This window comes from Pteropus medius, unplaced genomic scaffold (assembly GCF_902729225.1).
Source record: "Pteropus medius unplaced genomic scaffold, Ma_sr-lr_union100, whole genome shotgun sequence".
Lineage (NCBI taxonomy): Eukaryota > Metazoa > Chordata > Mammalia > Chiroptera > Pteropodidae > Pteropus > Pteropus medius.
This window is the reverse complement of record NW_024356333.1, coordinates 2,663,864-2,688,767: the sequence shown is the minus strand read 5'-3', so window position 1 is coordinate 2,688,767 and position 24,904 is coordinate 2,663,864. Positions and strand designations below refer to the sequence as shown.

At 46.0% G+C, this 24,904-nt stretch overlaps 1 protein-coding gene across 1 annotated transcript in view; it reads left to right on the top strand.

Moving 5' to 3' along the window:
* CNTNAP2 (contactin associated protein 2) overlaps nt 1-24,904 on the top strand; it is a 1,613,390-nt gene that overhangs the window by 1,572,982 nt on the left and 15,504 nt on the right. The window contains exon 22 of the mRNA XM_039861152.1: nt 16,381-16,620. Coding sequence (XP_039717086.1) covers nt 16,381-16,620 — 240 coding nt within the window. The remainder of the gene's footprint in view (nt 1-16,380; nt 16,621-24,904) is intronic.

The following is a 24,904-nucleotide window of genomic DNA, read 5'->3' as shown; positions in this document are numbered from 1 at the left end:
CGTGTCCGGGTGGCCGAGCTGTCCCTGGGCATCTTTTGATTATCATCAGTTAGTGCCATGTGGACATTGCCAAAGCAGAAAGTGGCCGGCGGAGGGTAACTCACTCAGAGAACAGCAGTGGGAAGTGGGGGCGTTTAGCCGGAAGGAGAGGGGAGTCAGGCGGTCGGGGGATGGCCTCGAACTCCCTGTCGGGTGCTCGCGTGGAGAAGGAGGGCTCATGTGTGTTGAGGGCCGAGTTGGAACTGCTGGGTCCTGGGGGGCAGGGCTCCATTCAGGGTAAGGGGACAGCTGGAGCCTCTGCAGGGCCCACAGCCTGTACCTGCTGAGGACCAAGCTCACCGTCACCACAGATATCTAAAGAGCTAGACGACCGCAGGACCGGGGCCGGCTGTGAGAGCCCAGCGGGCTGGGCGTCCGCGTCCCGACTCTGACATCGCCGTGCATCCCGACCGCAGTATTCTCATCCCTCTGGACCGGTCTGCTACTGCCCGGCCTGACGTGCGGCTGAAACAGTTCCGTGCACACTTGGCTTCCTCTGCATGAACGTGCTTTGAATCTGCTGGGCTTGGGGGTGTCTGGTCCTGTTCCGTGATTGCCTCCCTCCCCTCCGCTACAGTGTTGCCCACCTGCCCGTCACCTTGCCCCCTTCTGCTGTCCACCGCTCGCCTCGCTGACACAGTCGCTAGTCCGGGTAGGCCTCCGCAGAGGTGTGTAGCGTGTCCTGGATAACCTAGTTCTTCTCTTAGAAACGAGAGTCTGCCCTCCAGTCCAACAGCCCTGTCTTTATATTTGAAGGGAGCACATTTTTAGGAAAGCATACATTCCCCCCTCCCAAAAAAAAGATATTTTTCTGCATTATTAGTGGATATTTTTATAGGACACATACATATGTTGAGCATTGATCCTCGATCCATCGTTCAGTTCGATTCCACTTCTCCCCCAGGTGCCTCCTTTTCTCCCAGGGGGATTCAAAATGAGTATGGAGAGCACATGTCCCCATGAGAGGGACAAGACCCCAGCACAGGAAGTCACTGCAGCGAGGGGCAGAGCAGCACAGGTCAGAACGCTGCAGGGGCCCAAAGGACAGGCCAGCCCAGGCACACGCCACGCGTTCATTCGGAAGCATCCTCAAGGCAAAGATACAGACTTCAGGCCTTTCATATCCTTGCCACGCCCCATAAATCAGAAGCAAACAGTGAAGCCTCACAAGCTGGCGAATGGTTTCATTTCAGTAAGCATGAAGCCTCAACAACACAGAAATGGGGTGGATAAACTAATGCGACATGAGATTTTTCATCTGATTCTGACCTAAATTTCCGAATGTCAGTGTGTACTATTTTCTAATCAGAGACTCATAAAATGATTGATAAAATCCAACAACTGAATAACCCTTCACAAAACATTTTGACCTTTAAGCCTCACATCAGCCTTGGGAAGTGGATGTTAGTTTTTATCCTCATTCATTCATCCTTCTTCTGCTGAGTCTCGGTCTTTGGAGAAAGATTCGGAGTCCCAGTTTTCACAGAGCTGACTTTCTGGTGAGAGAAGAAATCGCAAACAAGGATAAATGAATACATAAATGCCTTAAATTGCTGATAAATGCTATGAAGAAAATAAAACCAGTGGTAGGATAGAGAATGACCGAGGAGGAGGTAAAATCTTTAGAAAAGATCTTCCAGGGAGAGCTTGAAGAAGCCAGAAGCAAAGAAGGTATGTTCTAGCAGGAACAAAGGCCCTGGGGCCCGAAAAGGCTGAGCGTCCTGAACAGAAGGAAGTCAGGTGTGGCCGACACAGCGAAGGTAGTGAGGAAGAGAGACGCGGAGGCTGGGGGCAGAGTGGAGGCCGCTCATGGGCCTTGGCGGTGGTTCAGATTTTATTATGAGTTGACGGGGAAGGCGCTGGAGGGTTTTAAAATATTCTTTCAGCCTCTGCGTAATGGATTGTGGGGAGAGCATTAGTGGAGGCAAGGAGGCCGGATGCGAGGCCACGGCAGAATCTAGCTGGGAGACATGGTGGCTTGAACTGGATGATAACTCATGGACATGGACAAAAATGGGCAGGTTCCTGACATATTTTGGAGATACAGCTGATAATACCTGATGATGGCTTAGATTCTGGGACTGTGAGAAAAGGAGGCCGAGATACTCAATCCATGTGTTGAAACTGAAGCCCAAAGAGATTAAGGAACTTTTGTCTAAGGCCACAGAGCCACAGATGGCATAGCCAGGACCCCAATCAGCTCTCTAAATCCAAATCTACAACTCTTACTTCTCATTCTTGCATAATGATAGGACATTGCATTAAAAGGGGATAAATGAGTGTTAAGTCCTATGACCTCCTTGCTGTTGATGCAATGATTTTTTGAGGCTCTGTGTAGTAAATAACGTGTAACATCCATTCAGCTAGTCAGTCAGTTTGTAGTTCCTTGCAAGCAGTCCTTGTATTCTTTTGGAATCGATATGCTGTCTCTGACAGTAGATGTCTATAACCACAAAATGCATGTCAGCTAAATTCTTCTCAGAGGTTGCCTTATTTTCGGAAGCAACATTTCCTAGTGATATCATAAATTATTAGAGGAGTGGCAGGCAGCAGATCGAGTCCATCTCCCCTCAGGGCTCTCGTTGGAGTAACGTTCCGTGGTTTTATTAAATTGGCTGTAGCTAACAAGCTGTTCTTTAAAATCTCCCTGTAAGCAAAAAATGCTGTAAATTCAGATCTTTATTCTTCAGCTGATTTGCTAGGTAATTCAAAAAGAGTCCTTTCACGTCTGAACTCTGAGATGCCCTCAGCCTTTTCATAGATCCAAGAACTGAAAAACGAAAAGAAAAGAAAACCTAGAAGCACGGATCCCACTGCTCGTGGCCCCCCGTTCATGTATTCCACAAACGCTGAGCTCCCGGCCCATCCGGGCGCTGCCCTGGGCACGGAGGGCGTGCGTGAGCGTGAGCGTGAGCCCTCGGTCCTGGGCTCTTCCCCGAGTCACGCGGGACCCGTTAAGGTTTTGTTCTCCTCACCAGCATCTCCCTTAGAACAGGTTCCCGTCTTTACCTTTCTCCAAAGCCACCTGCCCTGTTCCTCAAGCCACTCTATCACTCACCTTCAGAGCAGGACTGGCCAGACTGAGGGCAGATAAGTGATTTTGAGGGTTTATAACTCAACTTTGATGAAATGTGGTCCAAAACCACTATTACTAATTGTGAATGTAAATGCTGATAAAGGCCCCTCGGGAGACCTCAAGGTCAGCAGGGCCGGTGCCCAGCAGTTGATTGGGGGACATTTGCAAATCCTTTAGGTAATGCGTGGATCCTCTGAGATTCCCCCCTCGGAGAATGCTGTGGGGGGAAGATGGGAGGAAGCAAAATGGAAGAGAAGGAGCCTACGAGGACTTTATTAAAGATGCCGCAAATACGCTTTTATATAGTCATGCGTTCATAGTTGGTAATGCAAAGCTATGGAGTCTGGAATGAGTCAGACCCCCAGACCCTGAGGCTGGCATGCAGCTCCACTGTCTGTGAAACACTCCCTTTCGTCTCTGAAGGGACTTTTAAAAAAATCGAGGAGGGAGGGGGGGACCTTACTGTGGCAAAAACTGACTGGCAAATCAATTTATCTGATCAGATTTTAAGCACAATGCCATATTATTCTGTAAATTTTATTATATAAATGGCAGGGCTATTAGAAATCTTCAATAGAATTATTCTCAGAAGCCATCCACCAGAGTTCTTTTATTTTCCAGGGATGAATTTTCACACACACACACACACACACACACACACACACACACACACACAAATATCAGAAAGTGAAAAAGGAGTTTATACAAACTTCCAACTTAAATGTTCCACATCTCGACTGCAGTGGTTGTTACGTAGGTGTCTATATTTGGCAAAATTCATCAAAAATATACACCTACAATAGGTGCAATTTATTGTGTACCAGTGACACTTCAGTAAGCTTGATTCAAAAAGTAAAAAGCAAACCAACATTTTGTTATTTTATATTCCTATTACTATTTTTGCGTCTGTCTCCCGCTTTTGGTATCTTTACCACCAAGGGTTTTAGCTTGAGTAAGACCAGGGTAAGCACAGCTATTGTCAAAAGCTTCCTGCATTAGGACTAACGTTTAGCCAGGAAAGTAACATTTAGCCGTAAATTCATGTTATTTTAAGATAAAGCAAATAGACATCTCTAAATAACAAACTTACATAGCACATGGCTGGCTCGTACAACTTGAAAACGCAGATAAACTGCAGAAATCAAAACTTTCAGTGGCAGGCCTTAGTGGGCATCAAGAAGTAATCAGGGAGTCTATTTTAGTTTTGTAATGAACTGAAAAAGTCCGGTTTTAAGCCTGTCAAACAAATACCAGCATTCAGTATTTTGAAGCAAATCCTAGTTCCGAGTATTTCTCTTCTATCACATTTTTATGGTTCTTTTCGATAACCAAGGCAATCTTTCATTCTTTGAACTGCTTCCCTAGAAAAATCGTCGACATGGCCAAAATTGTCTCACTCTGGGATTTAGACCCATTCCCAGAGTGGCCTGGGGACATCATTTGGGCAGCCCTGGACTGCTGGTCCAACCCAGGGCATGCCTAGCGGGAAAACAGAGCCTCTCAGACCCTTAGGAGACTGACTGCATCTTGCTCCAGACCCAGCCCAGGCCCCAGGAGCTGTGCTCACGAGTCCACAGAAAGAGGGGCCGGCAGCCTCTGTCCGACTCAGGACTGGGCCAGCGAGGGGAAGGAAGTCTGAGGAGGCAGCGCTTCCTCTCTCTTTCCCAAGACCCCGCCCTCCCGGGATACTTCCCTATGGGCTGCCCTTAAACTGATTCAGGACTCAGATGTAATTTCAGCAGAGGCCACCCCTGAGTGCCCTATCCAAAATAACATCTCCCCTCTCACTCTACCCCTTTTCCTGCTTTAATTTTCTTAGTGAAATATCATTTCAGAGCAGTAGACTTGCCCTAAGGAAAGGAATGAAGTTTTGCGTGTTGCTAAGCGGGTTTTTGAGCTCACCCTAAAGCAGTAGCCTTTTCATCTTTCACTTATTCATTTGGTCATTAATTCACACAAGTGATATTTGTGCCCAGCATAGTATCAGAATATACAGTATTTTATGAGATTAAATTATAACCCTTCAAGGTAGGCAGGCTTTTTCAGTACTGAATCCCCACCACCCAGCATACAGTAGTCACTCAGTAAATCCTTGTATCAGTGGATGAACGAAGATCCCATGAGAAAGGTGATCTGTGTAAGATTTTCTGCAGGGGCGATGTTGCCATCAGGCTCAGAAGCCACTGTTTCCAGGGCCCCAGTACTTTAGGGACCTGTGAAATGTTTTAATTTCTTTTAAAATCAGAAGAAAAAAATCAACTTTTAAGTGGAAGAAAATGTTTTAATATATTAATATATTCATCTTTATACCAACACGGTCCTAAAATATCAGGGATTTTTGGTTGTTTTGTTTGTTTATAGAGGAAAGGGCCCTTGAAGGCGAAAGTTCATAGGTCCTATGAAAGTCATGACATGTCCCTGCTGTTGGGCCCCCTGTGCTTAGGAAAGCCTGACACCAAAATGTGCACACGCCAAAAGAGGTGAAATCCTCATTTATCAAAAAAAAAAACAAAACAAAATCTTTTCCAGGCAGATTTATTTTCCCAAGATGCTTAGGCTTCACCATAACATATTTTAGAAGAGAGATTAAGGCAACTGCCTCATAAAATATTTTAAGCTTCGGTACTCTCTGAAACAAAGCACACAGCATGACACCCAGAGCAAGAGACAGCCAGTGCGAGAAAATGCATTTTCTTCAAGGTGCTGCAGCCACTGCAATTTGCACCTTCCGAAGGCGAGACAGAAGCACCTTTCGACATGTACAGGCAGCTAGGAGAGCAGAAATAATGACAGGGCTAGAGAATGTGCCCAGCTGGGAAAACAGGCATGCGGCTAGCACCTTCAGAGCTGAAAATGAGGGTCTCCAAGCAAATATTGCCGAAAGAGTTCCTCGTCTTTTGTTAAAAGGAAAGCGAAAATCAACAGACCTCTAAACCCCACCTGAGTCATTCCAGTCATGATTTAGATGACTTAGAGACAGGTGCAGGTGCAGTGCTGGGATTGGCTTTGCTCTTTTCTTCCCTGCACTGGGTAGTTCACCCAGGTACGGTTGGGAGTAATTAACAGTTCACAAGGGAGCGGATTTTCTGCAAGTTGGGGTAATAAACATTTGTAGTTCCTGCGACACTGTCATGTGACACAGTTTCAGGCCTGGTGGCCATCTGCTGTACACACGCTAGTTGATCACTGCTGCCTCGTTCAGGATGCTCTGTCCTGAGCCGAGCGCCTCTGGGCTGGCTCTGACCGCTGGAGGGTCAGCCTCAGAAACCACCTTAGCTCCGCATCTGCATTCCATCCTTTCCTCGACTCGACCGACCGCATCTCACTCATAACTCTTAAACTCTTATAATTAAGATGCTCTCGTCTTGTTAAGGCTGGAGTTGGGGGAGCCAGGAAGGAGGGTGCATGCAGCTGTCGGGTACCCCATACCTCTTGTACAGGAGGTGATTTGTGGGGCGGGAGGAGGTGGGTGGTACTGTCAATTATAGAAGTTAGGTATTTGTTTCTGCTAAACTTTCCTAGTTAGATCCAGGCTATCATTTCAGCCTCTCTAAGTCCCTTTGGCTCATGATCCCGTCATCACATGTATAACACCCCTCTCTCCTAAAAGCCATATGACATTGGTCAATGTGCCATTGAAGTCCTTATCCAAATTAAAATGATAATAGAATGTCAGCCTAGAATCGTACCACTAAATTCTCCCCTGAAGCCAATTTCTACACATTACTCAAATTCCACCCACAGTTCATCTCATTAAAAATCTACCTTTGAAATACTACTCTTACTCTTGGGAGCCCACACATATCTGTCTTGGCCACAAAAGTGACGTGAGGTACTTAATAAAATGCTTTGCTGAAATGTAGATAGCGTCTGTCAAAGTTCCTCCAACCTAGTCGGCTGTTAGAAAATTATAAGTGGGTTTTAGAGGTACAGCAGAGACAGTGGTGCTGGGGGGGAGCCACTGTCCCACCCACAGGCCTACCAGTCCACACCTGGACTCCGTTCCTTCGTCGTATCCAGGGGTGGGTAGTTATCCTTGTGATGTTCAAATTCGTGCGGTGATCCACTCCAGCTTCAGGTCCAGTCTCAGAGCATCTAGGCTTTGTCTTCCGAATGTCATTTCACATGTCAGGGTCCCAAGGTTTGAATTCTTTCTTGTGTTAATTATGTAACATGGCAAGCAAGTCAAGGCAACCCACCAGCACAGCTTCTGGCCACAGTTCTCTCCGTGCGTGACAGGTCACCTCGCCATGGGGAGACCTCTGCGTGCAACCCCCACCTCAGACACCCACTTCCCAGCGCTCTAATGTTTACGCTGCCATGCACTCTCAGTCCTCAGGGGGATTTTTCTCAGGGGCAAGACAGCTTGAAAGGCCTCCTGAGTGAGGAATTACAGTACAGGTGAGAACAAAGGAAGGAGCAAACACTTTTTGTATTACCGAATCATTTGACGTTATCTGGAAATGTAAAATCTTAACACACTTTTCCTAGCCTACACTTCACTGTGCTGCTGGTGACGTGTACGGGGTCAGCACCCTTCTCTCCTCTCCCCCAGAGAGTTAGCTTCAGATGACCCTGGGCTGGTCTTGGCTGGAATCCTCTTCAGTGATTTGGAGAGGAATTAAGGAAAACACTGAAAAGCCGAAACTCACTCCCCTTCTGGTTGATGTTGGCTACAGTTTAACAGGCCTTTCCAAAGCCTAGAAGAGATTTTTTAGCAGAAGCAGGGTACATAAAGATTATTTCGCTGTACTCCATTTCCGTTTGGACCCGTAGCTTCTATTTACCAGGACTCTGAGAGGTAAACCCAGACTTGTATGCCTAACAGTAGATCAGGGCGCCCAGCTCCGTGGTTTGACTGACAGCTCCGTCCATTTTTCTGAAAGGTCTTGTTACTTTCAGCAGAGCCTGGTGTTCTTAGCCCTGAAAACTCACGCAGTGCAGCAGGACACCTGAGGCTACAGAAAGGGGCCACCAGTCTCTGTCTCACGTCTGACGACTTGAAACATTCAGAAAAAAAAAACGGGGAATTTATGTTTCAGATGCACACTGCCAGGTGTGCTGTGGAAGCACCTGAAGAACCACATCTTCCCTTCTGTCTGGAAATCACAGCTACACCACATTAGCCAGCAGCCGGGGTGAGCTCGTGGTTTTCAGACGAGATTTTAGGAACGGGAATGACAATTTCAACATATGTATGTGTCCTGAAAGTTCAGGGACTGTAATAAGTTTCTACAAACAAAAATGTAATACCTTCTTTTTTTGTAAAATAGTATAGTAGGCTAGTATCTTCACATTAAGACATTTTATAATAATTTCAGTTCTTAGAAAAAGGACTGAAATTACAGAGACAATATGAGCGGAAAAGGAGATTGTTTCTCCCAGCAGGCCGCCTCTTTGTAATTGAGTTAGCGTATGTCATAGGTCAAAGAGCTGTTTAAATAACACAGGCGTATTTCAGTCCTGCCTTCCTCCATAAGAAAGAAAAGCATATAGTAAGTACAATGAAATTTTATTAGTGTCTTTCTTTCGGAGATTAATAAAATTTTATAGTACATAATTTATACATCAATTATAGATATGGATTTAATTCTAGTTGTGCATCGTTTGAAAGGCGGCTGGTCAGGAAGAGGCCACTGACTGAAAAGCTTAGAGCAGGGAGCTGACGCTGAATCCAGATTCCAACATGTCAGTGCCCTGCCTAACGTGTATCCTAAGATCATGTCAGAATTGAGGAATGAGGTTTATTTGAGTTTTATTTTGCTTTCTTAGATTAGCTTGGCTTTTTTGCTGCTGTGTTTTGGAGGTTTTTTTGTTTCGTTTGGCTGTGATTATTCCCCATTTATTTGTCGTGGGAATAGTAAGTTCTGGAACCCACTCAGGCTCTTACAGCTTTGCCCCGTTACCCATTTCAGCCCTTCCCTCAGGCGAGACCCAGAGGCTCGGCCCTGACCCTGGGAGTCGCAGTTCAGGATGGCTGCCAGCCGAGCAACACCCCAGCCACGTGTTCAAGTGTACGGGAGGTGACCACTCACCAACCTCATTTCAGTCTGGTTTTACAAGAATTATCTAAAGCTTCACAGGCGGTGATTTCAAAGCCACTTCCTACTGATTCCATTCAGTGTCACATAACCACTGCTCTCTGCTTGAGGCCTGTGGAGGGTGCAGTTAGCAACAGATAACCAGTAGGTGAGTGTCACCCTAAGAGCAATACAGCAGTATTTTCAAAGAGGAGTGCATTTTCAGTGGGGTGGACAGTTTCCAGGAACTAGTACTTCTGGAAATAAACGCATAAGGGTGCGTTGGATCTAAATTTGCTACTTCCCCCTTCGTTTTTCGAGGCTACTTTCCACACCATTTTACTCCATGAGGCTGACAAACTTTGGCCCGCGGTTAACTTTGCTCAGTGCTCAGTGCCATCACACACAGCCAAACTCTGAATGACAGACCGCGCGGTCTCAGCCATCGGTGCATACACAGTCTCAGTCATAGCCGTGCGTGTGGGCCCTGGCGGGTTATTCTGTATGGGGTACCGTCGTAGACATCCCAAGGGACACAAAGATAAGGAACATTCTCAGCTCTCAAGGAAACTGCAAATCTAGTAGAGGCACAAATTCAGGTTTCCAGCCCTCCAGGTGGAGCCAGGAGCAGAATCGGGGGGTAGGGGGGAGCCCTTTGGAGTTCTCTGTGTGAAGAGCTGGGGCCCAGGTGTTCTAAACTGCTAGGTAGTCCCAGGTGTTGAGTGGGGGCGGGGGGGTGGAGAGCTGCATGACTGGAACCGAGGTGCTTAAGGGCGGAATCATGTTCCTCTACAACGCTACTCCCCAAAAGAGAGAAATTTGAGGACCAGCAGCACAGTATGTGCCGTTCCTGGTCACATTTTTGCCATTTCTCGTCACATCATTGCCATTTCCAGTTACCTCCTTTCCTTATTTACTTCATGTTTTTCTTTAAATGGACTCACTATTTTTACTTAAATAAACGTATGTTAAAAGGAAGACGTTTATGTTAAGAGGGAATTTTGAATGACAGCCATAAAATGAAATACCAGTTTCGCTCGCTGTGACGCTAAGGCGGTGGTAGAAAGAACTCGGACTCCGGAAATGCCGCGAAGCTGGCTGTTCCCTGCCGACGCGTCCAGGGACGAGGTCTGTTCTCGCTCAGTTAGAAGGGTCAGCGTTGGTGTGGCGAAAAAGACGGCCCGTCCCAAGCTGAGCCTCTGAAAGGTTGAAAGAGCCGAGAAGGAACTAGCTCCCTCACCCTGTGACCGGGAGTTACTTAACGTCCAGTCTGCGGGGTACTGAAAGCCAACCCCATGCCGCCAGTGGGACGTGTTCTTCCCAAGAGCTGAGGGCAGGGGTGGAGGCACAGGGGTGGGGACAGTTGTGCCAGCAGTGTCTGCAGGGCAGAGGAGAGCTCCCTGGACTGGGACCTGGGTCTGCCATCTCATACCGATCCCACAGAGTCTTAAGGGGTGACACCCTCTGCCCCTTCCACAGCGAGGGGCACATGATAGAGCCTTACCAAAAATTCTTTAGCCACTGGCATTCTGAGTCTCACTGGCATTCTAACATCTTTTGTCCCTTTTTCATAAAAAGTAAAAAATTAAAGTTACATTGATATTTCATACTTCATAATATTGCATGCACATCCCCGAAAAGAATCTTGATGGGAAACTCTAAAAGGTGGAAAACCTAACAAAAATCAGCTGATGAATAGATACCATGGGATACACAAGAGGAAAGTGTAGTCTCAAAGGAATCTGAGAAACCTCTTGAGGGGTTGGCCTCCCACCGTTGGCCCAGCCCCCGAGGAGGGGCTCACGCACAAGGCCTCTGGCTCAAGGCCGTGGTCAGCGGAGCTGGCTTTACGCCCCCGTGTTTCTCGTTCAGGTGGCCTCCTCTCTTTTCCTTTCTCATAAGACTCCTGGCTGTCACTTGGCGCTCAGCAGCTGAGTGAGAGCACGCCGGGAAAGCACGCTAATGCATCGCAGATGTAATTGCTACGTTCTCCTTAAAAGTGTTGTCAGGAGCATTTCATGTCAAGGTTTTACAAGGAATTATGTCAGTAGTTTAAGTGGGCTGTTTTCTATAGCCCATGTCACTATGAATGTAAGACGTTACTAATTACAGCTTGAGAATTTAATTTCAGAAATGATTGTACTACATTTCTAAAACCTGCATTCTTTAGAGCAGGGTTCCCCACCCAGTGACGCCTTGGCCAGGACATCTCCGTGCAGAGGGTAGTTTCCTACAGTAAATCGTCTTCTAACGTTTCGTTTCTGTATGAGACCAGTACAATCGACATTACAGTGAAGCATAATAACTTGTAATAAGCTCAAACGCATTAAAGTGATAGCTTCACCATTGCTTGTTATACGTTCTTAGAAGTATTGATTTTTATTCCAGATAAGCATTTATGGAACTTGCCAGCGCTTTAAATGATGCTGGCAAAGCTTTGACATCAGTTCACGGCATTTTTGAACGCCATGTTGTTGGCTTAGGCACCAATGAAACGTGGTCTTAAAGCAGTCTCTAATAGCCATTAGTTTTTTTTTTAATAAAGCTTCACTATGCCATTCCTGTAGAGAGTCCCAGACTACAAATACCAAAAATCCAAATGACTATGAAAACAACATAATATAGTCCATTTTCCAGAGAGAAATAGGGAATAACACAAAACATTTGGTGCCTCTTTTTCATACAAAATATAATATTTATTCACTTGCAAAGGTGTAATTCCTCTAGGCCTCAGTTTTCCCTTCTTTGAAGTGAGGGTGGCCCTGTCTAGCTCAGAGGCTTGTTAGGAGACCTAAAATAATGCACAAAAAGTGCCGAACGCGGTACCTCACGTGTGCACCAACTTCGGTTTATGAGAAGCTCTTAGTATTCTTACTTTCACATCGTCAGGACCAGAAGAATCAAGAGCATCTCCGCAGTCCCCGCCCCCCGGGGAATGGGTCTCAGCCCAGAGTCTTCCGAGGCACCTCAACCAGCCATGGAGCAGCTTCCAGATTTGAGAATGCTGGGCCTGCTTTCCTGGGCATCAGAACTCTGGTTTTTGTGACCCAGTCACCTTTCAGAAAAGGATCAGGGCTTGAAATACTGGGGATTTTTCCCAGTAGAGAGAAACGCTGAAAAGGAAAAGCTAAAGGAGAAGTGGGCAGAGTGAAAGCGCCCCTAAGGGAAGGGAAAAGTGTGGCGCTTCATCCCCAGGCCTTGAGCAGCCCGGCCCCCAGCCCTCTGCCCACTTCCCACCAGTGCCCACAGCACCCGCACGCCTGGGCGTCCCTCTGGTCCCTGACCCACCACCAGAACCCCCTTCCTGGGGCACCCCTCTGGTCATCTCCCTTGTGTGTGTTACCCCTCCCCGAGGTTCACCTCAGAGGGAGACACTCAGGAGAGGACAGCTCTTTAAGAAGAGGGGACCCGACATTAAATTGGGAACACTCAGATGCTCACAGCTTTGAAACGATTCGTTTTCTGTGGAGTGATTGGGAAGCCCGCCCTCCTTAAAGTTTAGAGAACTACGTAAGGGACCATATGAAATGAAGCCAGAGTCAGAAGATTCCTATCCAAATCTCTAGCAGAGGAAACAAAACCAAACTGGTTTGCTAGTGATTATTTAATAAAAGGGCAGGAGGATGCTGGTGAAGATCAAAAGAAGCCCTTACCCACATCCACGGCATAACCCTGCCTTAGCCCAGGGAGCTTGCAGGGCCCTGGGGGCTAATGCGAAATCTTGCTCAGAGGAATTACTACACTGTGGCTCGGATTATCTTACTAATACAGTTCCCATCGCAGTCTCTGTAGCTGAAACATCTCTGAGATTCTCACTGAGATACAAACATCTTAACATGGCATTTGGGCCCTTCCTAGTCTGGCCCGAGCTCCGACCCCACCAACTCCCACAGGGTCCAGAGCATAAACCTCGCAACAGACACAACCTGGAGTTCTCGTTCCTTTCACCCTCCAAACCTAGTTCTGCAGCAGATGACAAGTTATGAGATTGTGGAGAAATTGGTGGGAATGCAGCATGGTGCAACCGCCATGGAAAACGGTATGGCGGTTCCCCCAAAATTAAAAATAGAGCCGCCATATGACCCAGCAAATCCTGCTTCTGAGTATATACCCCGAAGAACTAAAATCGGATATTGAAGAGACACCTGCACTCCCATGTTCATTGCAGCATTATCGCAACAGCGGAAACAGGGAAATAAAAAGTCCAGCCACTGGTGAATGGATTAAGACAAGGTAGCCTGCGCATGCGGCGGCTTAGGGTTCAGCTTTAAAAAGAAGGAAATCCTGCCGTTTGTGACAACGCGGATGAACTTGGAGGACGCCATGCTAGGCGAAATAAGCCAGACACAAAAGAACAAGTACTATGTGACACCACTGACATCAGGAATCTAAAACAGTCAGACTCAGGGAGGCAGAGAGAATGGTGCCTGGGGGGTGGCGGGGGGACGGGAGGGGATGGGAGTTCAGGTCACATGGCACGAACGTTCAGTTACTCAGGGGGAGTGAGTCCGACAGGCCTGCTGTACAGCCAAGTGCCTGGCATTAGTAATGCTGGGTGACACACTTAAAAATCTGTTGAATGAGGGGAAAGAAACCTGATTCTAGTGTTACCTCTCCGGAACCCCACGGAAATGCGCTTCCCTGGTTTCCCGTAGACTTTGATAATTTTGCCTGAAACCCGGTCTGTTTCTCCATCAGAAAATCCTAGTGGTTAAGAGGCTGCGGGGTCGGTGTGCCCGGCCTCGGTAGCCCAGGAATCTTAGCGTTAACCTTAGTCTGCTCGTGTACTTTCTCCGTAGGGTCGTTCTGAGAACTCAATGAATAAATTCGTAGAAAACATCTAGCACATTTTAAAGGTTCGATAAATGTTAACTCTTGGGATTGTACAGCTCATGTTCAGTGTGTTGGGGGTTGTATGCTTGTTTTCTCAGCTGTGTTGGGAGCTGCTTAGAGTAAATCCTTATCTTAGTCTCTATCTTCCTGCTACTAGACAGTCAATGCCTATGATGAATTGAATCGAATCGAATCGAATCGAACTGAACTGAACTGAACTGAACTGAACTGAACCGAACCAAACCGAAGTCCCAAGTGGCAATAGCTACCAGCTCTCCATTTTTTTTTTCTGGTGACCTACTCCAAGGCAGGACAGGCTAGAAAGAACTCTCCATTCATGGAGTAGAAGTAGCTGATGAAGATGAGGACGTTCCCAGTTTCCATGCCACCAAGAGACCATTCAATCTGGTATCACGACCACAGGGAAAACCAGATAGGACTTGGGGAAAGCGAGAACCTGGAGTCTGCCTTCCCACCCTGGGGACAGTCTCCGTGAGCCTCCTTGGTCTGAGGATGTCTCAGGGGAAGGCAGATTGCTGGAGAGAAGGGAAGGAAGCCCGGTATCTTAACTGTTTGTGTGGAAGGCACATTGGTGGACCGAGAACAAGGAATTCAGATGTTAGGCAAGGAGACGAAGAATGAATCCTTGAGTAGCCTGTGATCACTGATGAGAAAGCAAGAAGGAAGGGGGACAAGCCAGCACAGGTGTCACTGCGACCAGAGCCTCTTCTTGGTCATCAAAGGAACCCTCAGGATATGTCCTGACTGTGGGTTTTTCGTACAGGGTCACAAGTGTGTTCTACTTTCTCATCTTAAGTGACACGTACTTGTAGCTCAAAGTCAGACTGAAATTGACTGCGGGAGAAAAATATGGAGGATCATTCATTAAAATGTCTCTATGTTCTTGTGTAAGACCCTGAATTACTATTCTTCATCATCCCTATTGTCACATCTCTTCTGTTAATTGAAATGCACATGGGACTAGTATAGGTCAGTCATTGAACTGATTCATTAATGCAATGAATATAAATACATCCACTTCTTGTGCCCCCAAGGCCTGCTCCCGTCTCTACTGATTTATTCTTTAATTAATGGGAAGTAAATTTTTATACACGATTACTTCACCTGTGTTCACCCCCCAGTGAGGAACTCCACCAGCTCTGAATTCAGCTTTTTCAAGAAGTAGACAGCCTTCTGCTTTCCAGTCTTTGTTTTTCACAGTTCAAGTGGAAGGGAAAATATCTTGCATCCTCATCTTTGCATCTAGAAGGTAATCGTCACATTAACACAATCGCCCGCCCAGATACGAATTGCTGTGCTCTTCTCTGAAGGGTGGCTTGCCCGTCACCTAGGCCTGCAGTGACACACAGTCACTGCCTGCATCCCTGGTTCTCCACCTTTAGCAGCCTCAGCCTCACCTGGAGGGCATGTAAAAACAGACTGTGGGCCCCACCCCAAAGGTTTCTGGTGGATTTTGCATCTCTAACAAGTCCCCTGTGATGCTGATGCTGCTGGTCCAGGAACCACCTTGTGAGAACTGGATGAAGAAGTTTTAAGACTCCTTTAACATTTGTTTCTGCTGGATAACTTCGAAAACTTGGGGCCGAGGGTCGGAGAGACAGTCCCTTTTACTGTTTTCACTGGACGACAATGTGCGGTTATGCTGCTAGAAACATTATATTGGGATTGCCTCTACTGGGACTCACCCCTGATCTGGATGTTAGTTTAAGGAGATGTTGAGCTCACAGATTGGGAAGGGGATGGTGGGCAAGGGGGTGATAATTCTTAAATGCAGGTGTATGTTTATGCTTGACTCAGGAAAGTGTCTTAACTTCCAAAACGTCCTTCAGATATGCTAGCGAACCTCAGAATTCCAAGGGGATTGGATTCTGAAAGAGGAATTGCCCAGTTACAGGTTATGGGAACTGTTTTTCTTTTTTTTTTTTTTTTCTTTTTTAAATAAAGAATCCTAAAGAAGAAAATAAGAAAGAGGTACAATATGAAGCCATAATTCCTCAGGAGGGCTTAGCAGAGGGCCTTGTTCAATACATGTAAGAGGGTCTCTGAAGCACCAGAAAAGAGGAGAAAAATCAATCAGAACTGGGCAAATGTTGCCAGCTTCAGCAACATCCTGAGTATCGGGAACGTAGTTACGAATGTGTTTTATTTTAACAAATACAGTCTTATTCTCCTGACCCTGCCAGGTTCTCTAGTAACACAGAAGAGTCTTTTAAAGTGACATCTCTAGCCGTGTATCTTACCAAGTCATTAATATTTCATCTGAAAAAAAATACAGCATCTTAACTTGAAACCTGAGACTTGGACCCCAGCATTCACAGACAAGTGTATTTTACAGTTGTAATGTAGTCAGTGGGATCAGATTTTTACTTTCTCTCTCTCTTTTTCTTTTAGAAACAGGGAAGATTGACCAAGAGATTCACAAGTATAACACCCCGGGATTCACAGGGTGCCTCTCCAGGGTCCAGTTCAACCAGCTCGCCCCGCTCAAGGCGGCCCTGCGGCAGACCAACGCCTCTGCTCACGTGCACATCCAGGGCGAGCTGGTGGAGTCCAACTGCGGGGCCTCCCCGCTCACGCTCTCGCCTATGTCGTCTGCCACCGACCCCTGGCACTTGGACCACCTGGATTCAGGTAAAGGCCGAAGCACCCTCGGCCAGATGGCTTTATTTCCTTAAACCTTGGTTTCCTCATCTGTAAAATGGGTTAATGACAGTCTCACTGGTAATGTAAGCAGAGGAAAGGACTTTGGGGCGCAAGAGCTCAGAGCACAGTGCTGGGCACCTGTCAAGTGCTCAGAAGTTAGCACCTCATCTTTGCTCAGTGCCAGAGTTAGTGAGCCGAAGGCCAGGAATGTGGGAACTGTCGGCTCTTCTTCATATGAGTGAAATCACGAGATGCCTAATGATGTCTGCGACATCACTGTCAGATGATCTGACCCCATCAGTCCCTCACTTTTGCCTCTGGGACTCCCACCGACGTGTAGCCCCATAGTACAAGTTCTAAGATCAGGAGAAAAGATTTACCTATGGCACACAGAGATTCATCTCCCAAGGCCATATTTACACGATTAGCCTGCAGCCTTCCAGATTTTTAAGAGGTGCGTTTAGGCGTGCAAGGTCAGGGGATTTAGCCCCATTCCTGCGGGAGCTAAGACGTGCACTTAGAAAGCACAGGGCTAAAACCAAAGCATATGGCTCTTGGCTGCAAAAGTAATTGGGCGCAAACTCAGCGTTCTCATCACAGGGAGTGGTGGAGAGCCCACATGTCCTACTCATCCCTCGACCCAAGGAGACCCTGGACCACAAGAGTCACCCTCTAAGCCTCTGACAAGGAGGGATGCGATCTCAAAGTGACCTCCAGCTCTAACATCTGGTGGATCTCATGTGATGTTGCTCATGCTACAGACAGGCAGAGGACAAGGTGGGGGCAGGGTGGCGTGAGGCTGGGCCTCATCCCTGCCCTCAGCAGGGGCACACGGTGGGGGTGGATTTCCTGAGCTCCTCCTTCAGGTTCCCGGGTCTAAACTGGAGATAATGCGGGGCCGAACTCTCAGAATTCTATATGACACAATGTATTTAAAGCACCTAGTGCAGTTACAGACATGCAGCAAGCTTTTCAAACGCTTAGCTGCAATAATATTAGCAGCTAATATTGTACTTAATACTATACATATTATTATATTAGGATTTGCTGCGATGCTTATTGAATGTCCAGTGAAGACTTCCACGCCCTCCCCCACCCTAACTGCCGGTTCGTAACAGTTCACCACGTGAGCATGGCGAGTTCGCGCGGCGTTCATCAGCTTTCAGCGCGGCTCTTTGTGAATCCACGCCAGATTTGCGCTTTGTGAAGCTTCAAAAAGAGCCAAAATTGCCCCATTGTCAGAGTAGCCAATTTAGAGACTAAACAAAGCTCTTTGTCCCTCACACATGGGCTCCCATAAGATGATGAGGGGTGCTGTGTGCCAAGAGCACTTCTGGAGAATGCGCTTTCGTGAATGCCGTCAGGGTTATTGCGGGCTGGCCTTCCTCGTGGGGGGCCTTCCCAGCGCGGAGGGGAGGAAGACAGGGTGAACACGAGGGGAGAGGAGACCCATGTCAGGGCTGCAGAGGAACAGATTCCTCAGAGACACCCCTCCGAACACCAGAGTGGACGGAGATGACGCGTGGCCTTGGACACGCGCAGGTTCCGATGCCATCCCAGGTGCTCGCCGCACGGGACCCTGAGCTTGTGTGGCTGTGGCCGAGTCAGCTGCCGAGAAATGAGTTTCAAAGACGTCTCGATGCGGCTTCAAAGCCGCTTATATGCGAGTTCATAGTCATTATGTCTTAATTAGCAAATTATTTGTGGTCTGTAAGATACAGTCGTAGGGGCCAGTTTGAGTTCTTTTATTTTTTAAAAAAAATCATGCTTTATGCATGACGATTTCATTCTTTCGATTAATATATTGAAAATGTATATAGGGAACGTTTCTGTTATTCAGTGTTCAAATCGCAGTTCTGCACCCCAGATATTATGGCAGGCCTGCTCCATACGACAGGCGGTTCATTTGCAGAAAACTTTCCACTTGGATTTAGGTGGAGTTCTTACCGGGTGTTATCCACTGGCTGTGCCGATCTCATCGTCATAATTTATTTCATAATTGAAATTCCAAAACAGCTTCGGAACTATGAGGCAGAGTCTTGTTTAGATAACATGATTTAATTTTTTTTCTTTAGGCGAATGGAAACATACGAGAGAAATGGGGGTTAGGGGACTGGACACGGAGTCAGAGTAAGGCGTAGGCATAAGGGATGGTTACTTAATAGCAGCCTCCATTGGCTTAGTGTCAGGGAGGAAAAACTTCTCCTCTGCGCTCTTACCAGTAAATGGGGGCCTGCAAATTAAACTGATAAAAGACAGATTAACAGGAGAAAAACGTTTACATATGCACATGATAGTTTACAAAAGAAGTAGCTCCATAAATGATTAAAGGCAGAGGCTTATATACCCTTCCTGGCAGGGAGAGGGGAGAGAGGAGAAAAGGCCTCAATGGATAGAACGAACAGGTTTCTAGAAGAACAAACACTGGTAAGGAAGTTTGTGATCGTGCTTGTTCATGCAGGTGCGACTGGTCCCTCTGCCTTCTTCAAGGCCAGGAAACTCCCCTGGATGGGGATTCGTGGTAGGTTTCTTCTCAGTCTCCTCCCTGAGAGTAAAAGCCGCTCAGAAGAGGGAACTTATGGCAGCCTCATTTCCCAGAGGTTTCTGTTTTTAATCAGAGAAGGAAAGCTCCGAAAAGATTTCTTTCTTCATCCATTGAATCCCAAATGTCTTCAGTTTTAAAATAATCTTCATACAAACTCTGAGCTTCTCAGTGGGTTCCCACATCAGGAAGTGCACCCTAGTTTTTGGGAGCCTAAGTTCATCATTCCGATTTCTGATTTGAGGGGTTTTTGCTTTTTTCAGATAATTTTTGATATGTGAGTAGAACAGGAATCCTCGCTATCAGATAGTCAGAAATGAAACAACAGTATATACACAAAAATGCTGTTGCTAGCTACAAACCACATGTTACTTGAGTGTGTAGGTATTGGACAGAGAGAATAAAGGTGAAAACTAATTAGTCTCGGTTTGAATGGAGGGCACTTGGAAGCAGGTAGTTTCATCTGAGCTTTGCGAGGGGGTCCTCGACCAGCAGCATGAGTACCCTCCGGAAGCTTGTTGGAAATGCAGAATCTCAGGCCCCCACCCGAGACCCGCTGAGTCAGCATCCGTTTCAGCGAGATCCGGGAAGACTTAACATTACAATTGGAAAGCACAGACCGAGTGCAGCGGTTCCTAATCTCAGCGGCACTTTCAGATTCCCTGAGGAGCTTTCAGAAATGCCGATACCCAGGCCACGGCCCTGGACGATTTAATCCAACGCCCCCAGGGTGAGATGCAGGTGTCTAAGTCCTGAAACCTCCCCATGCGATTCCATGTGAAGCCAAGACTGAGACTCACTCACCAGAGAAGAGGGAAGCTCGCGAAGAGCCCCCTTGGTGAGCCCTGTGAAGCAACGTTACAGAAAGAAAAGGAAATAACACCCAAATAATGCAGGAAAAAAGTTCATGAGAAACAACGAAGCCTTTCCGTGGGGAAATCACAAACTTCAAGGCCGTGGCGATAAGCTTGCGAAAGGTGGGGCCCCCGGACCACCTTATAGGGGAGCTGACGGAGACAGAGAAGCTTTTATCTGCCAATTTGCGGCTAGGAACACAGGCTAGAAACAAACGAACAAGGGGTCCGCCGTGGGAGCCAGCCTCAGTGCTCCCGTCAAAGGGCATCGTTACTCGGGGCGCTGCGCCCCCGGAAGAAACCTCAGTTTGAGGAAGATGTCACATTATTATTCAGTTTCTTGAATCAGCTGCAAACTTAATTTAAAAGGATATGGGGATGAGGGGTGGGGAGGATGCTGCTTTAAGATGAAGTATGTGCATCTTTGAAACTAACGTATGCCCCTCGCTGTGAAGAGTCAGGAGTCTTATGGCCTCGGCATTCGAGGGGTCCTCGTGTCCACGAGAGCCCTGCTTCATCCTCACCCCAGGGTGTTCGCAGAGGCCTGGAGGTCAGAGTTCCAGACATCCACCCTCAGGTCTTGTGTTCTTTCCTCTGCCTGACATGTCCCTCTTATTAATTGATATCAGGTGATAAAAACAGAAAATGTGCTAAGGTGTAATAAGGTCCCTTTTCTCCTGTAACTCTGCTTCCTGAGTTACTCGCTACCTCTGTCATGCCTTTTGGGCTCCATCAGTGTTTTCTGAAGTGAGGAACGTTGATGGTTGGTCAGGCCGTGCACTGCACAACTCCCAGGGGTGCAGTGTGATTCCTGCAGCAGTGCGGCCTGGCAGCTTTGGTAGGGGGTCACCGACCATTACGCTAAGAAAACAGGCATGGCATTACATCACAATATAAAGTTATCTCCTGTTCATTTTTCCTTCAGTGCTTCTAGTTGTCAAAGAGAAAGTCTCCGTTTGGCTCTGGCATGCATTTAACACCTGTCAGCCTTATCACTCACCCTTTAATAAAGAAAGAGCAGGCTTCTGATTAGAGTCTTGGCAGGCGACAGAATTACTCAGTAGGGTCATAAAGTTTTATCAGTACACTTATTTAAATAAGAACTTGAACCGATTTAGTGAAAATAAGTAAATAATAGACTTTACACGGATATGGCAAAAAATGTGAAGGTGGTTCCCACGTGACTGGAGTTCGGAAAACACTGGGCAGTGTGACAGGACCGTTATAGACACAGTTCCCAGCGTGGGCTACGGGAGTGTGTTTTTTAATAGGGGGAAATGATAGACAAAATTATGTTGATTTGATGCGAACCAGTTCTGCTCTATTAGAAACATCTGGCCACTGTTTTTTCCGCCTTCGTTTCCCCCATGGATGAGAAGTACAGGCCGTTTCTAAAGCGCTTTGCTAGGAATATTTTTAGAGCAGTAGTTGCAACGTAGGAGAAGCAAACCCAGCCCTGAGCTCTGGCTTGTTTGAAGGTCGCAGGGCAGCAGAAAATTGCTGTGATTCGCCTCTGAGAATTAGGGGCTCTGTTCTTTCTCTTTGTCAAATTCAGGGAACTTATTTCCTCGGAATGGCAAGGATTTGTGAGCAGAAAGACAACTACAGATGGTCGTGCACATTCTGTTAAATATAAAAACAAAACAAACACCAGGAAAAATACATCCAAGAGTCTGATGCCATAAATTTCTGCACTAAGGACCAACTCTAAACCGTACATAAAGCTGTTTTCCGAAGCATTCATATTAAGCCTTAGGGTTTTAAAGTACCATTAAGATAGACAAGATATTTTAAGATATAAGATTTCATTTCCTAAGTAAAGATTATAACTAGTTACTTTTTTACAGGACTTCTAGTGAGTCCAGGTAATGTTCTCAGCACGGGTTGCACAGTATGTGATAAGGTGTGTACCTCCATTAATGCGCCACGCCCCAGAGAGGCCCCAGGGAATTGGCCTCTAACAGGTGCTGGCACTTGAACTCAGTCTCCTCTGTAACCTTGAGTCACCTGGCTCCCACCTTGAAGCTAACCTGCATCTGATGCCCACAGGCTCTTGGCCAGGAATTCTCACAGCCCCTGAGAGGGAAGTGGGCGGGACATGGAAAATCCAAAAGCACTGAGGGGAGTAGAAAGCAGTTAACACGGCCTGTCTCCTCCTGCGCAGCTCCAAGGAATCCAGGAGGACCCAAACCAAACGTGTCCAGTGCATTCACTCAGATTCACAGAGCTACCAAAAAACCAGTGCTTTTGGGAGTAGGGCCTTCTCCCAAGTAAATTGGGAGCTAGGTGATTATGGGACTTGGGATCCCTCAGGGTAGATCCAGAATGTACAGTCTGCCCAGCTACTGCGACCTGAGAACTAAGGCTTCATTCGCCACAGTATGTGACGCTGGGAGCAGCTAGTTCGATTGCTAAAGACACCACCTACCTCTATCGCCGTGACTTGTAATGACATGACTTCTTGTCTGTATTTCAAATTTCCTTTCCACCATCCGAAGATAAAATATTTTTATATCTTCATGTGTACAAGAGTTATGAATATGATGAACGTTTAAAAACTGCATATATTTATTCAGTTTCCTTCATAATTACAAGCTGGTAGTTGGTTTTTTTCACCACCTGCAAGCACTTAAAATAATCTTTCCAGCTCTTATAATTATGTCTTAATTATTTCTGAGCAGATCTCTTTTTTATCCTTATGCTAAGATTGCATAATTAATGGGTTTAATCTCTGATACCTGATCTTTTTATTCTATCTCCTGTGTCCTCCTCAGTGACCAACACAGTGCACATTTATTCAAAGTGCAAAGAACAATTACTGTCCCCCTTGTCTAATATGCACTTTTACTGCAGATGATCCAAATTCTGCTTTTCTGCAAAAGCACCAAGCACATTCATGAAGCTTAAGTCACATATAATGTTAGAGTTACAGATTTTTGATCTTACAGTCATGAAGCTGTTCCCTTCTTTTGTTTCCGTAATGAATAGCTTTGTACACATGGTTTTGTTGAGTCAAGGATGTGTTCTTAATTTCCATAGCTATTACATGTCACCCTCCAATGACATAGCACCTCTAACCCAATAAGGTCTGAGTGTCTTTTTCCCCATACCCTCACCAACATAATATATCATAATATTCTTTTAAATTTACTATATTTTATTTGAAAAAGTGAAATTTTATTGTTTTAATTTAGATTTCTCTAATTATGAGCGAGATTAATTATCTTCATATATGTTTCTAAGTCACTTGCATTTATTTTTCCATGAACTGCCTGTGTGTATTCTTTAACCAACACTTCTTTATATATTTATCTCTTTTCCTATTTGTTTGTTGGTCATTTACTACTTGACTTATAAGAATTCTTTATATGTTAAGAAGATTAGTATTTTACTACAGTTGAATGTTTTCCTTGTTTGATCTGTTTTTTTTTATTTAATTAATTGGGTTTTTCCGTATAAAATTTTTTTAATTTTACATAGTGAAATATAAAATGTTTTACGGCTTTCTAGTTCTGTGTCATGCCTTCTCCATTTAGCAGTATTTTTTTTTAATGTCCCACATCTGTTTCTCATGATTTTGTTTTGTTTGTAATATTTACATATTTACCTTACTTAAGATTTAATTGGGTGGAAGGAGTAAGGTAGGGATCTAACTTCCTTTTTCCAGCTGGCCAACTGGTTGTTCCAGCACCGTTGTCAAGGTGTCACCTTTTTCCCTCCCTTGCCCATGTTCAGAACTGTCCCTTCCTGCCCAGTCTGCTTGGGACTCCCTCGCCTTCCAAGCCAGTCTGCTTCTCCACGAGGCAGTAGCGAGCCGCGGTGATGCTCACGCTTCATCATCGCATTCAGCAGCTCATAAAGCTGATGTCCCTCTTACTCTCTTCCATCAGAATTTTCCTGTCCTTGCGACATTTACTTTTCCCATGTGATTTTAGAATTCCAGTCATTTTATTGGGACTGTCTAGAGTTTTTACTGAGATTGAATTTTATGTATAAGTTAATTACAGGAAAATTGCCATCGATATAAATACTGTTGTCCAGTATTCCAAGAGAATGTCTTTCCACTTATCAGATCTTCCCTTCACATTATACAAAAGTAATGTGAAGATAACTTTAAAACACTTCCTGATAAATTAACTTCTAAGTCCCTCTTTTTTTGGCAAAGCACAAAACCCAAAAACTATTTAAAAACAAACAAACAAACAAAAAACCTCTCTATCTTAAGATCAGCTCATTTGGTACCTAATTTCATAAGCGAAATCCTCCACAGTGGTACCCAAGTACGTGCCTGACAGCTTGGAATTGGGAGATGTGTGCACACTGGGGCCAGGGGTCTCAGAGCGGCTGTCCTCGGGCTCTGCCTACATACATCCTCTCATGTGGACATACATCTTATGTGTGTATGATGCCTTAAGTGTTCCTGTTTTGATAACTGTTATCACGGTTGGATGCGAATAGTGTCTAATGCCGCTTCAACATCTGTGGAGATGGCCATGTGCTTTTCCTCTGTGATAGATAAATTATAGCGGTAGTCCTGGTGAGGCATTATCTCATTTTACTCAAACTTTATTTAACTTGTTTTTTTTTTTAATACATTAGTAATTCTTGAGGAGATGGGTGTATATAGCATCCTTTTACATTCGTGAGAAGGGTGGATTTGGTTTTAAACTTATGCCAGCTTCATAAAAAGGAAGTAGAAGAGGCCACACAGCAAGGAATGTGAGAGGCCTCTAGGACTGACCAGAGAGGGAGCAGAGACTGCAGTCCTACGAAAGGCCAAATTCTGCCGACGACAGGAAGGAACGCAGGAGCACATTTTTCCCAGAGCCCCACTGAAACCTTGATTTCAGTCTTATGGTCCCCAGTCGTACCATGC